This window comes from Ochotona curzoniae, unplaced genomic scaffold (genome assembly GCF_017591425.1).
Source record: "Ochotona curzoniae isolate NIBS_2020 unplaced genomic scaffold, NIBS_Ocur_1.0 contig_2321, whole genome shotgun sequence".
NCBI classification, from domain to species: Eukaryota; Metazoa; Chordata; class Mammalia; order Lagomorpha; family Ochotonidae; genus Ochotona; species Ochotona curzoniae.
In genome coordinates this window covers 15,059,431-15,076,870 of record NW_024465421.1, presented here as the reverse complement: position 1 = coordinate 15,076,870, position 17,440 = coordinate 15,059,431, and the positions used below count along the sequence as shown (strand labels likewise).

Sequence of the window (17,440 nt, the reverse complement as noted above, 5' to 3'; positions counted from 1 at the left end):
CACAACAGGGTCAAGGATAGAACCATTCCAGTGCAGCTGCCCCAGTCACCTCAGGGAGGTTAAGATCAGGCTTCCAGAATTCTGGACACGTACACTTCACACAAGGGACTTCCTGGGTCTCATTAATCTTTCTTCTGGGGAAGAATTCATCCAGAAGAGAAGGGCTGGAGTGGAGGGCTGCCACAGTGGTTAAGATGCTTACTTAGGATGCCCGTGTCTCATATCGAAGTGCCTAGACTTGAAAAAACAGCTGTACTCCCAATTCCAGCTCCCTGCCACTGCACCCTAGGAAGCAGCAGTGCTAGCCCAATTGCTAGGAGGCCCAGATGTCATTTCTGGCCACTGGCTTTGGACTGGCCCAGCCCCAGATGTCACGGATATTTGAGGAGCCAACCAGAGGCTAGAAGATCTCCATCTGCCTGTCTCACTGCTTTTCAAATAAATAAAGTAGATTTTTAAAAAATTAGAGATAGATTATCATTTTCAAGATACAGCTGGGGAAATTTTAGCTAAATCTTCTGGTCAGACAAAGGAGGAACACATTTCCCAAAGCCTGCTGCCCAGGTTTGAGCTTAGATTTAGAGGACTTCAGTGGGCACCCACAGGAATATTTCCATTTTATGCTCAGATTTTAATATTTATTTTAATGCTACATTATATAAATACATACACACGCAAAAACCCCACACATATTCATATGATACACACAAAGGGACAGTGAGAGAGAATTTCAAGCCTGTGATTTCAGCAATGAACACTTTTCAGCCTTAACGGCATTGGCAAACCTTTGGACTGGATCATCTTTTCTGCCAGGGAGGGCCCACGCACTGGAAGGATGTTTAATAGCTGTCTGGATGCTCCAGCATGTCCTCATCACCACCACCACCACCACCCTGTCACCAGCCAGCTAAGACAACCACAGAGGTCTTCAGATGTTGTTAAATATCCCGCAAGGTTCCAAATCACTTCCTGGCTGGTGGGAGCAGCACAGGCCACTTTTACGTTAGAGGCTGGAGTGAAGCAAGGAAAGACGCATGTTGGCTATGCAAGAGAATGGATGAAGTGCATATAAGGCAAGAACTGCTATGGCAGGATATGAACAATGAAAGGGCAGGACCTGAGGAAGCCCCAGCAGGGAGAGGAAGTTGGATCTTTTCCCCGCTCCCGACCCCCAACCCTGGCTCAAAGCCACACTCTGTTCTGCCAGCCTAGTCACATGGTCATCCCAGGAACCACTACAACTGTGGGTGTGACATACAGAGGCGTCAGAGGATGTACTGTGATGTGGGCCAGGCAACTCTGAGCCTCAGCTTGAGCCACATGTCCTGCCTTCAAAAGCAAGGAGTGAGATGCCAGTGGGTTTGCTCCTCTCTCATTCCCTCTGGGAAGACCCAGGCACAGATGCAGACACAGGCAAGCCCCCAGAGGAGAGGGCTAGGGAAGTGGGTGCTTTGGCAGTGAGCTCCAGTGAGCCCCCCAGAGCTGCTTCTCAGTCTGGAGATGTTCAGACAGGAATGACTGTGTCTGACACCTTCCAAGCGCTCACTGTGATGCTGCAAAGGCAGCACGTGCTGCCTCCTTCTCCCTTTCCTTTCTGATTAACACACAGAGCCAAAGACAGACCAACCCTTCAACTCCATGAGGAGAGGGCTTCAAAAGGTAAATGGAATTAACGGTTTAACTTTGTTCAAGTGTGAAAAAATTCACAACCTCTGATTTTTTTTTTAATATAACACAGCTTCCACATTCTTCTTAAAGACCCCCCATGTGCAAGGATTTCAAATATATTAGTGGTGAAATGCGCTCATCTGTTCATCCCATGCTCCAAATATGTCTTGAATTCCCTTCAGAAGCCAGAAAATTAGCCCTCTTATAAGCACACTTCCGGTTACATTAATATCAGCAGCTGTAATTCTCCACCACAAGAATGCAAGGCAGGCATCTGTTGCTATGCTAATACCCCAGGTGGGAAGACATCCCTGGGAATGGCCTAACATGGACGTGGCCAGAGGGCCACGGCTTCCTTCCCCAACCACTGGGTCAGAAAGACACAGAAGAGCAACATCTAGCTACTGCCAAGTTCTCCTCTCTCCTCACTGCCTTCCCACTTATATCCTTTTGACGGTTAGGCAGGAGCAAAGGACCGATGAACATCTAAAAGAAATGACCTTCGGCTCCTGTCATGAGGAGGTACACACAACAACAGGCACATGTGCACTTGCACAGTCACACATGGCAACAGGTGTACACAATTAATAGGTGTGCGTGCACGGACTTACATATGCCTTTACATTACCAACACCAGGGGGAGGACCACCTTGGGTGCCTGTCTAGCCTTTGTGAGCCTCCTGGAGAGCTGGCTCAGGAGCCTGGAGGCAGAGAGAAGCAATAAAGGTGTGGAAGTTACTCACCTGGGTCTCCAGGGTGATCAGTGGACTCGGGTGTGGTTCCTGCAGGAAGAAAGGAGAAGACATGCATAAGAGATGGAGAGACAGAGAACCGACTACCCCAGCATCAGTTGCCAACAAAGCTAGAATCCTTGGAGCTTAAGCAACTCCACAGGAAGAGCAGCCCAACTCCGTCTCTGCGAGGCTATCCAGGAAGAGCCCAGTCCCATCTGTTCTCTCCTGCCTTCTCCCACACCCAAGAGAAGCAGGGGTGCAAGTGTTCTCTGAAGGGGGGGGCAGCTGCATGGAGACCACGCAAGACAAGGCAATAGCGAGAATAGAGATGATGAGTGCTGTCGCTGAGTAAAAGTGTGTTAGAATCCTTTCGTGAAAGAGAAGTTGGGTCCATAAAAGCATTAGAAATGAACCTGAAACAATGTGAAGTCCCTGTGAGAGACAGATTCCTCCACAAGACCTATCTGATCTTGGGAAGACCAAAAAAAAAAAAAAAAGAGTGAAGAACATGGGACAGACCAGGAAGAGGGGAGCTGAATTCCAGAGGGCTGAGGGATGTCTTTGTTGGAAGAGACAGGGACCAGAGGAATGTCCTATTCATGAAATCTCTACAAAAGTCAATTGATTGGAATTGCTTGGTAGCCAAGCCTCAGGCATTGAGCTTGCACTCCTTGGGCTGGTGGAGGAGGGGAGTATTTACTGGAGGAGGAAGAGACAGAAGGGAGGAGGCGGTGGGGTAGAGGGAGTGCTGTACAAGAAAAGAGGAAAACAGCACATAAAGACTATCTTTGTGTTAAATCTGTTCTGAACTTAACCACCTAGGCTATATGATCCTAAGAAAACAACTTAAAGTTGCCCAGTATGGAGAATGGGCACGGTTACAGAGAACCATGTATAAGGCCAGTTGGAAGCCTGGCTTTGTCCTAGCAGATTTTCTAACGGGGAGGCAGAGGGAGAGCTATGCAAATGAGCACTAGCCCACAGGCTCATGGCAGGGAGATGAAGGCAGCAAATGGAAATTGGAAAACTGTTCAGACCAAGCGAAATTGGAATTTCTACTTTAGAGGGGCTTCACTTTCTAAAATCACCATCCAGTGATAACTTCATACAGATACCTGATTCTGATAAGTGCAAGAATCATCAATTCAGGACTGACTCAATGGTATAGTAGTAGGCTAAGCTTCAGCCTGTGACACAGGCATCCCATACGGGCAACAGTTCCAGTCCCAGCTGCTCTACTTCTGATCCAGCTCCCTGCTGATGAATAGCCTGGAAAAGCAACAGAGGAGGCCTCGCTCAAGGTCTTGAGCCCTTGCACTCATATGGGAGACCCAGAATTTCCTCGCTTCTGGCTTCAGATGGGCTCAGCTGAGGCCATTTGAAGAGTGAACCAGTGAATGGAATCTCTCCTCTGTGTTTCATTCTCTCTGTAAATCTGCCTCTCAAAAATAAATAAATCCTTAAGAAAATGAGTCATCAGCTCAATAATATTTCACTTTCAATTTATTTTTTTAGTAAAACACCCACTGACGGCCAAAATGGTCACAATGGCCAGAACCAGGAAACAGGTGCTCAAGTTGGGTCTCCCACGTGGATGACAGGAGTTACCTGAGCCATCACCACTTGCCTGTCAAGGTCTGCATTAGCAGGAAGTTGGAGTCAGGAACAGACCAGGGAATCAAATCCAGCTGCTCTGTCTGAAACAGAGTATGAACACCCTAAAGGCAAGGTCAAATGCCCATTCCTGGGAGCATTCTGGGAGCTCTGGGCCATTATGACCATTCTCACAAGATGAAGAATTCATCTTCCCCCCAATTGCAACTAGAAAACTAACTTCTAGGACTTGTTGGTTGGTGCAGCCCAGAGGAAGCTGGCTAGAGAAAAATTTCACTCTAATTCTCACATTCCTCCAGGCACTGTGTATCCTCCATACCCAGGAAAATATTGAGGAGAGTATTTCTTGTCCCCAACCCCAACACCACAGCCTTGGCCCCTAATGGGACTTGGATACGTCTTTCAGCCTCTCTCTACAATCTCTTTCTTGCTTCTTGTTAAGGATAAAGCTGCAGCAGCTAAGCTGGATGAGAACCCAACATGTGCCAAACAAGCAAGCTCTCTAGTTGAACCATTATCGTAGTGCCCCCTTTAGGCAGCTCCTTAATTACACAATGCGGGAAGAGCAGATCCTGAACTTCCTGCGGAGCAAGGCATCATGGTAACACCCAACATGGTCTCCTTGGCCTATGGCTTACAGTGTGGTCAGACTGTCCCCTCAGTGAGAGCAGACCATCTGCTCTCAGGTCCACATCAGTCTCTATCTGTCCATCTGTCCACTGAGACTGTGATTAGCATTTCAGTAGTTTCATCTTAGCCTCCAGATTCATCTTCTCCAAGCCAAGACCTAGCAATACGTTGCACTGGGGAGCTGGGAGCATGCCCAGAATCATTAAGCTGAGCCTCAGAGCACATTTGCACACTGTTTAGGGCTCACACTTCACTGCACAGGGGAACAAGGGAGAATGCCACTCGAACCCCTAAGAACAACTTTGCTAGAAGAGACCTTTTTGGGGAAGACACAGGAAATTCCTGTCAACTATGTTGACAAAATCAAATGCCTGATCATTTGACACGGAGAAAACATAAACTCCTTCTCTAGCGTTCCTGAGATCAAAGGCCCTATTGGTGCACAGTCAGGGCCTAAGCTTTATTAAAAAGCTTCTAGAATCCAAAAGTGCAAATGCTATCTACTTAGCTTCTGAATTAATCAACCAGGATCAAGATAAAGTACTCAGAAGTGTTCACCGGTGATCATTAACACTGATGCTCACTGGCCAACACCATTCTGCTCTCCACTCTCTGGGAACCTTGGAAATGTAAGACTCTCCCAGTCCAGGCTTGGTCCAGAGGATTCAGAGGATGGCTATATATCTGTGAAGTCTCACTTTCAGCAACATTCTCCCTAATTGGGAAGGCCAACGAAGTGGAACCGGGTCAATGATGCTGTCTGCCTAATCCATTGTATCTGTCCAAATTGGGGCTCCTCGGTTTACAGTAAAGTAAATTCCTGTCTGTCACGGGGAAAGCTCCCAGAGACCAAAGGAGAAATTTGCAGTGTGCTCACATACTACAGTGGAGTGCCTACAGAATCCTAATGCAGGTTCCAGCAGCCACAACTGGATGGCTAAAGGCAAGGCAAGCTTTTCATATCATTCATTTTGTGACTACAGTTGGGGAAGTCAAATGGGGAACCAGTGGGACTGATTCAGTATCCCTCCCTCCTTTACAACATCATTCAGTCATGTGACCCCTCAGCTCATGGCAGTGGGCATGCAGGCTGCTTCTCCACCCCTTTGGCTTGGGATTGGCCCTTTCACTTGCTTGGTCCAAGGAAATCAGCATGTGTGATGTAAGCTTAAGATAGGCCTATGTGATTGAGCATGACCTCTGCTGTGTGCCATCAAAAGAACCTTCCCCAGGGAACCTGCTGGTCCAGTAAAGATGGCAGACCTGGATCCCAGCAGGCAGTTGGAGCCAGCCCAGCTTAGATCAGATGACTCCTTCATCAGAGAGGACATGGATGCTTGCTAGTTTTGATCCAATGAGTGTTGAAGTAATTTGTTGTACAGTATTACTGTGGTGACAACTGACTGACACTCTTTCCTAACAGGATCTTGATAGAACCCCAAGGCATTCTCGCACACACTCACAGCCTGGGAACCTGAACAACAGATACTGTCATTGCTCAGGCCTGCAAATACGTCCCAGGAACATTAAGCAACTGCAACTAGCATCCATTCCTACAACTAATAATCAACACTTAGCAACATGCCAGTCTCCACGCTCTCTGCACCATTACATCAAGCAGGGAAACATGTGACTGTTAAGATCTTGTATTATTACTGAGTTAACCTTGGGGCCTCTCTCCCAAATGCAGGAGTTCTTTTGAATTTATTTTTCAGATGTCATCACAACATAAAAGGAAATTCTTGCCCTGAGACACAGTTCTTAAGGCAAATGTAAACACTCAGTCTCTCTTTTTCATGCTCTGTGTCTGATTCTGAACTATACACCATGAGTATACTACTTATAATTTAGAATAGGTGATTACCAAACAGGTGGCATATCCCTTATCCAAAATGCTTAGAACCAGACTTTGAAGTTTCTTGGATTTTGGAATATTTGCACAGATTTTATTGGTTGAATCATACTTCAACTTGGAAATTTGAGATGTTCCAATTTCTTTTCTTAATTAAAGCATCATATATCAGTATTTAAAAACTTTCAGATTTTGAAGCATTTCAGGTTTCTGGAATAGTGGTGCCCCATCTGGAGTAATAAGTGACAGCTGTTAAGTTTCTTACCATGTTCCAGGTATTCGATTTAAGTTATATGCATATATCATTTACCCCATTAATTATTGCTACCCCAATAATTCTCACTAGAGAAACGCAGAAATTGATGAGCAAAGATTGAGTGACCTTTCCAGTGTCCTACATGTAGAAGTGAAAGTGTGGATTTGATGTCAGCACCCAGGCCTTGAGAAACCTGCTCTGTTAGTTGCCACTAGCTCTATTGGAGAATACAGTCTTCCTTCCCTGACAGAGCGATCTTACAATCTGGATTCTGTCTATACAAGAAACAACACTTAGAGCGAGTGAATGGCATCGCCTGAACAAACACTGGAATCCCTTTTTAGCATCGGTCGCTTTTTTTAAAGGTTGTGGCTGTGGCTGACAGAAATTAGCACATGTGACACAACTAAAAACAGAACACAGTCACTTTGCCACAGCAGGGAGCCAGAGCAGAGCTGGCCAAATCAATCCACACGTGTTTACTGAGTTCCAACTCAGCAGCGAGCACGACGCCCGGAGGGCACCATGAGGGAGACAGAAATGAGTTTAAAGTGACTCGGCATACACGTCTATTCCCAAAGCTAACTGTTTAAATAAGAGGCAGGAGCCTGATTACACATCTTGGAGAAATGAAACTCATCTGCCCTTCCCCATCTCACTTCTAAGACCAGAAATCAAGGCTCAAATGTTTCAGAGACCATCAAGGCCAAAGGCTCAATTTTAACAAGCAATTAAGCTGCAATAAAGAAAGGAGACGAAGAAGAATTTGTTCATCACAACTCAGTGCTTGCATCAAGCAGAGCTGCCTCCGCCTGTGGATTCTGAGCTAACCCTCGGCCACTGCAAGGGGCATTCTCATCTGTGGGTGATCAGATAGTGTTTGTTTACGCGTGGCTGTCAGGCAACGACTTGGGTGTCGAGAGGATGATCCTGTGACTCATCTTCAGAGTCTGATTTCCCCACAAGAGAGACAACGGGGCCCCTGCTTTGCATGCTGTGCTCCCAGGAGGTACTTCAGAGAGGGGCTCAGGGTAGCGCCCCATGAGCCCACTGTCTGGGGACAGAACTGGGAAGCCATCACCACCAAGAAATCATCCTGCTTTCTCAGACTCACTCACAACCTTACCACCTGTGGTGCTAAACGAGCTCTCCAGAGTCCATGCAGTACAAGCTGTTTGGAGACCCCAAAACGGACGCTGCCACTCCTACTGTGGGCCTGGTATAGGGCCACGTTCAGTGGAAAAGAGGGCACATTTGGAAGCCAGCCTTGGGTTCAACTCATGCATAACCCCATATCAACTTGCAGAGCCAACACAGCAAAAGGCAGACTTGGGGGCTTCAATAATGGGGATTCCTGTAGGCGCAGCTCTGAGGGCAGGAAGCCCGGGAGTGTCTGCGGATCGGCCTCCTCCTGAGGCTCCTCTCCTTGTCCACACATAGGCACATCCTCTCTGCATCCTCACAAGCCCGTCCCCTCACCCCAGGCACAGGCATCTCTGGTGTCCCTCTGCGTACCTCTTCATGCGCACCTCTCCCAAGGCCACCAGTCAGGTTGGACCTAACGGCCTCACTTCTACTTACGCATCACCTGCTGAGGTCCAGGGGGTTAGGGTTTCAAAGTGGTAACTGTGAGGCATACAACTCAGCTGATGACAATCTCTGAGTAGACCTGGGACCTTGGTCACTTCTATTTTCCTCATTTGGACAGTATGAGTAGGTGAAATGTACCCTTCAATATAGATACTAAGAAAGAGTAGAGTTCAGAATTGAATTTCTGGGACCTTCTGGTAAGAGGCAAGGGTCAATATTAATAACTGTACCAGTCAGTTTAATAGTCTGAAAACTCAGACTGTCCCAGGCCAACCCAGATATGCAACTTCCTTTTCTTCTTAAAAAAGAATGCCACTGACATCATGGGTTGTCTTAAATGTCATGTAAAAACGGGTATCTCAAATACCTGATACTGGGGAGGGGGAGTGGGCATTTGGTCTCAGAAGTCAAGACATCATTTGGGGTGTCACAGCCCAACTTGGAGTGGCTAGTGGGAGCCCAGACTTTGTTTCCAGTTCCTGCTTTCTGCAATAGCTCACTCTGAAAGACAGAAGGTGCTAATTCACAGATCTAGGTCCCTGTGACCCGAAGAGAAGACCCAGATTGAGACCAGAGCTCTTGGCTTCTGTCTGGCACAGCCTTAGCTGTTGTGGGCATTTGGCAAGCAATATAGCAGATAGAAAAATCAATCTCTCTCACCCTCTCTCTGTTCTTTCTGCCGTTCAAATAAAATAAGTACATAAAAATATGAGAGTATATCTGCTATGTGGATATATGCACTAAAATAATCTCCCCTCTGTTTTCTTCTTCCAGGATAATGAAGGCTAAGACAGTTCCCTCTGCACTCAACCCCATTAAACCACAATTCTTCAGAACTGCAAGTTATCGTAGACATGAGCTAAATCCATCTAATTTGATGGCAGTGAAATGAGTAAATTTAGCTAATTCATTTTGAGTGCGTACTTTGTGCCAAGTATATGAAATAGCTGCAACTCAGCCAAGGGAAATATCATGCCCCCTCCTCACGTTATAGCTCAGATAACACATACTCATGGAGGACAATTCACTCAAAAACACTGTGCTGGGAAGGAATAGAGCAGGGCCAGTGAGCAGGTCTGTTAGTTTTCAGAAAATGGTCCATTAACCAATATGCGGGTGTTTTCTGAAGTATGAACTTACTGAATTAGGCTCTCTGGGCTAGGATCCAAATTGTCTGCATTTTTTTTTATTAAATTCCCTTAGGGGTTTCTTATGTACACTGAACCTGAAAACTTCTACGCTAGACTGGGAGTAACACAAGACTTGAAAGCATGGACACAGCGACAAGGGAGAGGGAACACTGACCTTTGATGCCCAGCCAGCCGCCAAGCGTCAGGTGCATGCTTGAAACCTCGGGCGCAACACAGTGACTCCTCCCCAAGCACTCGGCACAGCTATCCCTCCCACTGCTCCAGAAACCCAGCTACCCCCACTGTTGTCTAGCCTTCTCCTCGCTGAGGAGGCATGACTCCTCCTTGGCTCCTTCTCCAGCTCTGATGACAGCAAAGGAAGTGGTACCTCAGGGAGCTTTCTGCCTGAATGGCCTGGGGGGATTTCATGGAGAGTTGTTCTCTCATGTGCCCTTGTCCCCAACCCCAACACCACAGCCTTGGCCCCTAATGGAACTTGGATTAAAAAAAAAAAGTTAGGAGGGCTTAGTTGAAGAGGGGCTCCTTGCCCTTCAGTTCTTATTAAAAATGGTAGGGATGGGCCCGGCGCAGTGGCACAGTGGCACAAGTGGTTAAGGTCCTCGCCTTGCATGCCCAGGATCCCATATGGGTGCCGGTTCTATCCCGGCAGCCCCGCTTCCCTTCCAGCTCCCTGCCTGTGGCCCGGGAGAGCAGTCGAGGACGGCCCAGAGCTTTGGGACCCTGCACCTGTGTGGGAGACCCGGAAGAGGCTCCTGGCTTCGGATCAGCACAGCATCGGCCGTTGCGTTCACTTGGGGAGTGAATCATTGGGCGGAAGATCTTCCTCTCTGTCTCTCCTCTCTGTATATCTGCCTTTCCAATAAAAAAATAATAAAAATAAATCTTTAAAAAAAATGGTAGGGATGAGGATGATAATGGCCATTATGACATCACAAGACCTTCCGCTGGTGAAGTGGCCAGCTGACCCCAAAGTTAGCAAATGATGGGCATTATTTTGACAAGCCCTCATTCCATCCAGGTGAGTGTCTGCCACCGGTGAGCTCTGAAGTTTGCAAAGTTAAAGGGTTTCCCTTGATGCCTCGCTGCTTGGAGACACTGTGGATGATTTCACATCCTTATATCTCACCCCAGGACACCTGGGAGTATTGTTCCTAAGGTACAGATGAAAAAAACCAGGCCTTGTTCCAAAGAGTTAATTAGACAGGTGTCAGTACAGACACAGCCAGGCCCTTTTAATCATAATCTTTTGGACCAAGAAGCAACATTGGTTTCCAGTGGTGCAACCTCACAGTGAATCGGAATCATTAAACCACAGCTGAGAGTAGTTCAAATGAAAGAAAGAACCACTTGGATGTGTTTTGCTCGACCTACATTGTCTGCAAAAAAAAAAAAATTTCTTTAACCAGTTGCTAACATTTTAGACTTGGGTAACTTCAAAATATCTAGATGATTGAATTTTCTTAAAATCCCAGGGTGCTCGACCTACAAGGCAGGCAGGAAGGCAAAGTTACCATGGAACTGAGCTGCTGCTGGCTCTCGGAGGTGGGCACAAGCCCTGCAGTTGGCCACAACCCCTGTGGTGCCCTGGGCTGGGCCCTAGAAGCAAGAATTTGTGAGCCCTTATCTGTTCACCACCGGCAGTGCACTCTCACTTGCCTGACAAAGGAAGGTGCAGTTCCTCCCCGCTGCCCCGGCCCCAAGATAACAGAAGTTTGGAGCTCATGAGGTGGTACAAGAAAACAGAGGGCATCCAAGCCGGGCATGTTAAGTTATTCATGGGTAAGCCTCGGTGTGGAAATCCACGGCCTGGACTTGCTGAGGTCTTGAGCCCCAGGTGGGAGGCAGCAGGCAGGGAGGTTCCCTGGGGCAGACTGCAGAACAGGAAGAGGTTACAAGCGCCCACTGCACTCTCGCTTCCTGCACAACTGCCTGGTGCAGCTGCCGTGTTTGCCCCACTCTCCCGGAAGGAAGTACTGTCATCACCCCCGACAACTGAGTTGGCTCCAGGAGCCAAGAACATGCGAGGCTTCTGTGTGCTACAGCCCCCTGAGACGGGAAGATGGCAAGAAAGCAAGGCCTGGAGTGGAGCATTCTGGGAGCTGCCCACAAAACCCCAGCTGGGGAGGGGGAGGGAGGAAACAGGAGGAGAACAGGGGAAGGGGGTCCAGGGGCGCCCCAATTGCTACACAATGAGCCCCTTTCACGGGTGAACACAGGACTCTCCTCAGCTCTCTCTCAATGGCTTTGTTTCTGAAACAACCAATTCTACACCCAGAAAGCCCAGTTTGCCAAACCCAGTGCCAAGGTCAGGCAAGAGCCTGAGATCCCTGAGCAAGCTGATAATCAACACCCAGGCGACGACCACTGCGCTAGGCTCCATTTGGCTGACCCGGAGCCTACAATGATCCTCATTGATTTCTAAGCTTTTCTGTACCGGCTTGGGCCACAGGGACCCTCGCTCACAGGCGTGCTGTGCTTGGCCTAACTGTGGTCTCTATTCAGATCAGTAGGAGCTCTTTTCCCAGGGCTTCCATAGGGACATTTGTAAGGAGGCGCAGGGGGAGTGGCAGGATGAGGACAAACTAGAGAAAGAAGATGCAAGTTCAAGTTGGCAGTCTTCAGTTGGATGCATTCAAGACACAGTGGGAACCACAGCCGATAGCCTAGCAATAGCCTCAGTGTAGGGAGCCAAGAGAAACGGGAACCCACCAGTAGGAACCTGTTCATGCAGACTGCTCCACCTGTGCTGTGTTTGGAAAAGGAAAGAAGCTTGCCGGGAAGCCAGCACTTAAACATCTGGTAGATTTCACCTAAGACTGCAAGGATCTGGCATTTCTAGCCAAACGAAACCAGGCAACATATGTGGCATCTCCACAAGGCAAGGGTTGGCTGCAGCTGGGGAGAAACTGGCTCTTTTAGGAGGGGTATGCTCTCTCTTCCAGCTTGCCACAGTCACGCTGCCTTCACTCACAACTGGCTGTGGGCACTGGAGTTTGCGATTGCTGGTTGACTGGGTCACAAGCTAAGGCCAGCTCTCCGATTAGAAAACTTGAGGAGACAGAGTGTGTGGGATTTGGACCACAGACTGCCTGCAAAGCAAACTTTGCCACAAAGCTAGAGGATGGTTGGATCAGGAAGAATGTACAACCACACACCTAGGAAAGCCGAGCCAAAACCAGAGGCTACTGTCACTGCAATGCTAGGGGAGGGAATAGGATGTCTGTCACAGAAGCTAAGGTGCCACTTGGGATGCCTATATGCCATACTAGAGCATGTGGGTTTAAGCCCTGGCTGTTTCCGATGCCAGTACCCTGCTAAAATGCACCCTGTGAGGCAGTGAATAATGGCGCAAGCACCTGAGGGACAGCCCCTCACAGGGAAGCCCCAGATTGAATTCTAAACTCCTAGCTTTGGTCAGGCTAACACTTCAGCTGTTGTGGATATTTGGGGAATGAACTAGTGTATGAAAGATTTCAGTCTGTCTTTGAAATAAAATGAAAATAAATAAATAAATTTAAATAGAAGGGAGTTCTAAACTCCTGTTAGTCTCTGTTATACACAAATATAACTAACAACTATTGGGGGTTTGTTTCCAGACCGTTTCAGTAAAACAAATACCACAATCGAGTCATATTTTGTTGGGTTCTTAGTGCATACACTATACAGCAGTTCACTAAAGGTGAACCAGCATTGTGACTGGAAAAATATACATGCCTTAATTTGATAAGACATTATGCCTGAGGAAATGCTACTGACTGGGGTTGCTGAAACACCCCTATGCTTGCTTGGTGCAGCCCTTATCATCTGTCCCAGCCAACACGAACTCGCAAAGGGCAAAGGCAGAGTGCATGAAAACAAGGCATGTGTGCCCTGCCTGATAACTTGTCCTGATGCCAGGGCTCATCCCCATTGCTTTCTTCATTCATGAAGTCCAGCCACATCGAAAACAGTTGGTAAGTCTCTTGTTGGAACCCAAGTCAGTGTGACCTCATGTGACACTAGGGTGGAACCCAAGAGACGAAGGCTCAGAACCAACTGAAAAGCTGTATGATGTTTCCTTGACCACATGGCAAGGCAAGTCCTTGCCCAAAGATGAGTGTTGCGTCTAAGTGATGACACAGAAACAGACGAGCTCAGTAGACCGGGAAATGTCTGCAACGAGGAAGTGGAACACGTAGGATATGTAGCGTTATCTGATGACCTGTGGTCTGCTTGGAAGATGTTACATGTGCTGACACTACAAAATTGAAGTATGTTCCTGATTTCCCAGAGGGGGCAAACACTCCACAGAAAGCAAGGAGGCGCCCTACCCACCATAGCAGTGACCGATACACGGGACTCTAACTTTCCTGGGTCTAGGAAGGTGGAGGAAGATTTATCGCAGCTAGCTGCTTCTGCTGTGTGTAGTCACCACTAGTGATCTACACGCCTGTATCTAAGTATATGTGTATATGTGTTTGCATGGCAACGCGTGTATGTGTACACGCAGCTATTTTTGCACACTGTCCTACCTCCGCAGGTAGGTATATGCAAGGTTCTTTCATCCAGAGCCTTCCTGAATGGTAGCAGTAGATCCTGGAGTTTGCCTATCATCCCTCTTCTAGGGAAATTCTCCCAAATCACCCCACTCTAGATACTGATTTTAAACGACTGCTGGGGCGGGGAGCAGCCACCAGCTCCGGCAAGATTCCACAAAGCTGACTTTTCCTTCTGATCTGTAAGGGAGCAGGGTAGAATCAAAGGAAAAGCAGGCAGGATTCCATGTCTGTACTTTGCATTTAGTCATAATTATTCATGCAGGAGCATCTTTAAACAGTAAGAGGAGGAAATATTACAGTTGTTCTGATTTCACACGCTAACTGTGTTTACATGCTAACAGCATTTCTCAGGGACAATTATCTTATTACTAGTGCACTAATCTTTTCAATCTTTTCAACACAGTTTACAGCTGTAGACTTCAAAAATTAAGGCTAATTAAGACCCTGCTTTCAGCAGGTATGGTAAACTACTCACATATTTTAACAGAGTAAAAGAAAATTGGTGTGGAGAGGAAGTGTGAGAAGATGGGCACACTGTCGAACAGAAGGAATTATATTTCTTCCATCAGCTTGAGGTCTCTAATCCTTCCAATGTTAGCGCATGTGCACCTTGATATCCAAGAGGGATTGGTTGCAGTAACCCACACAGATAACAAACTTGTGATGCTCAAGTCTGTTAGCATGGTATTTGTACCTGAACTACATACATCCTCTCATCCACTTCAAATCACTTGTACGTGACTTACAATATCTAATACAATCTAACTAGTTGTCATGCATGCTGGTTATGGAATAAAGATAGGGGGAAAAAAGTCTGGTCAGTGTTGTGGTGCAGTGGGCTACGCTGCCAATTGTGACATTGACATCCCCAGGGGAGTGTCATTCTGTGTCCCAACTGCTCCACTTTTGATCCAACCCCCAGCTAATGTGCATGAGAAAACAGTGGATTATGGTTCAAGCACTTGGGTCCCTGTCACCCAAGTGTGAGACTGGCTCCTGGCTTCAGCCTGCCCCATTGCAGCCATCTGTCAAGTGAACCAACTGATGGATGGTTTTCTCTGTGTGTGTGTTGTTTTTCAAATAAATAAATCATTTTATAGAGTGCTCATGTCCAGTACAGACACAATATTTTGCCAAATATTATAATACAAAAGTGGTTAAACCCACAACGATACAGAATCCAGCTGACGACAGGGATGGTGGTATTCAGGACCAAGGATAGCTGGCTTGGCCCATCTGAGGAGAATGTGTGTATGTTTCATCCAATGATTCGTCTGCATTCAATACTATATGCTTCCATATGACTTTAACTGAGATCATCGACTCTTGTGCTCAAACACTTGTTCATCGGATTACTATTCTGTCTGCACCTGAACAATTTACTTATCATACTGATGCTCAGCTTCCTCATATGAAATTGGAGCAATAATAACAATAATACCTACTTCTAAGTCTTGTATTGGATTCATGTTAGTAAATACTTGAAAATAAAGTCTATGAAGTACATAAATAGTGCTTGATTCACAATAATCCTTAAGGTTTTTTTAAGTGTGGTCATAATGACTAGCAACAACTATAACACACTAACCCACATCTGTTTCCCACCAAGCTCTTGACCTTGTGCAGATCTGCTGCATTGTGAGCTACTGAGAGAGGCTAATATATAACCATGGCTCTATTCGCTGTGTCTGTTAGCGACAGATTCTCCAATTACTTGTCCTGCTATCTCATTTGCTGCCACATAAAACAAGCACCTTGGTTCATCCATTATTATTTTTCGCTTTGTTCTGTTCTAAATCACAGAGAGACAGATTGCTTACAAGGGCTACTGTGGAGCCCAGATGCACAGTCAGGCATCTTACATTCCAAGCGAAGCTTTGGACCTCCCACTATGGCAGCAAAGGCAGGACAAACAAGCATCTCATAGTGAAATGTGTGGGTAACTGACATTCACCAGGTACCTGCTGAGTGTTCTGCCCTCTGAGAACCTGCAGTATCTGCAGCTGGCATTCAAATGCTCCCACCAGCCCTATGGGACAGGGAACAATGAGCCCACTGTACAGATGAGCACAGATTTTACCCAATTCCTCTAGGATCACGTGGCTAGCAACCATTGGGGCACAGATGGCTGACACTGTTTCCTGCAACATTCTCTTAGGCTAGCTAGCATGATTTCTCAAGGTGAGAACCAACACTAGCATTGTTATTACTAGTGGAATGAATTGCAACAATCACTACCAACATCAACATAGGTGATGGGTCAGACTCCGTTTATTATATTAACTCATTTAATCTTCACAGCTACCCTACATGGACTACTAACAGCCTTCCTTTAACCAACGAGGAGAGTTGGATCAGAGTCTGTGCAACAGGCCCATGGTCACACAACTGTACAGTGTTGGAGCCATAATTTGGCCAAATCCAAGACATTTGTCTCCCAATCTCTGCTCCTTGAGCACTCTGCTCTTAGAATCTCTTCCACTGCAAATAAAATTTGGCAGCTGTCCTCTGTGATGGACACACAGCCATCTCACAAGAGAGAATAGAGGACAATTCCTTGCCGTAATTGATTATCACAACTTCTGTATTTTAGGGACAAAACTGGTGCCAACTGGTGCCAACTGGGAGGATGCGGGGAGGACAGGAAACATCTGGGATGTTTCTCCATTTGGGATGGAGATTGGGGAAGTTAAAATTCAACTGGACTTCAAAGAGAGACTGAAAAACAATCTATGGAGGATAGGAGATAGGAAGAGCATTTTCAGCAGAAGGAACAGCCACTGTGAGGGATCTGAGGCTGCAAGACAGGGAGGGTATGTTGGGTGTGAGATGCTTTGGAAGGATTTGAGGCAGAGGCAGGCCAGGCAGTGCTCATGGGTCCTGGGAAGGAGTGTGGATCTGATGCAGCAGGGACTCTTTGCCAAGGCCAATGCGTAGATGAACATGACCCTTCGTATTAGACATCACCTTTCAGTTCTACTACCTTGTTCATATGTGCTTGGCTTTGGCACACTCCAAGGCAGAAGCAGCTCTGAAGACACAACATACTGAAGCTGTTGAGGGTGACTTGGGAAGTAGGGACCATCACACACCTCACACCGTCAAAGTCATGTAGCTGCTACTACCTACCCAGCCTTATGCATTATTCAGGTCTCCTCATTGTTACAGACTGTGAGAAATTCCAGAGGTGACACGTTGCTGCATATTAGAGTCTGACAAAACATCTTTTTTCCATCAAGAAAGAGCAAGAAAAGTCGACCTAGCTCAGAGAGATGTCAATTTGCAACTCTCAAAGTCTATATGGCTTTAGGAAAACACAGGCATTTGTATGTTGAAAGGAATGAATGGCTAATACACCTCCCCAATCATGCACATTAAAACACACATAGCACCTACGCAGCTAAACC

At 46.9% G+C, this 17,440-nt stretch overlaps 1 protein-coding gene across 1 annotated transcript in view; it reads right to left on the bottom strand.

Moving 5' to 3' along the window:
* XYLT1 (xylosyltransferase 1) overlaps positions 1–17,440 on the bottom strand; it is a 257,904-nt gene that overhangs the window by 167,334 nt on the left and 73,130 nt on the right. Inside the window, exon 2 of the mRNA XM_040973266.1 lies at positions 2,412–2,450. Coding sequence (XP_040829200.1) covers positions 2,412–2,450 — 39 coding nt within the window. The remainder of the gene's footprint in view (positions 1–2,411; positions 2,451–17,440) is intronic.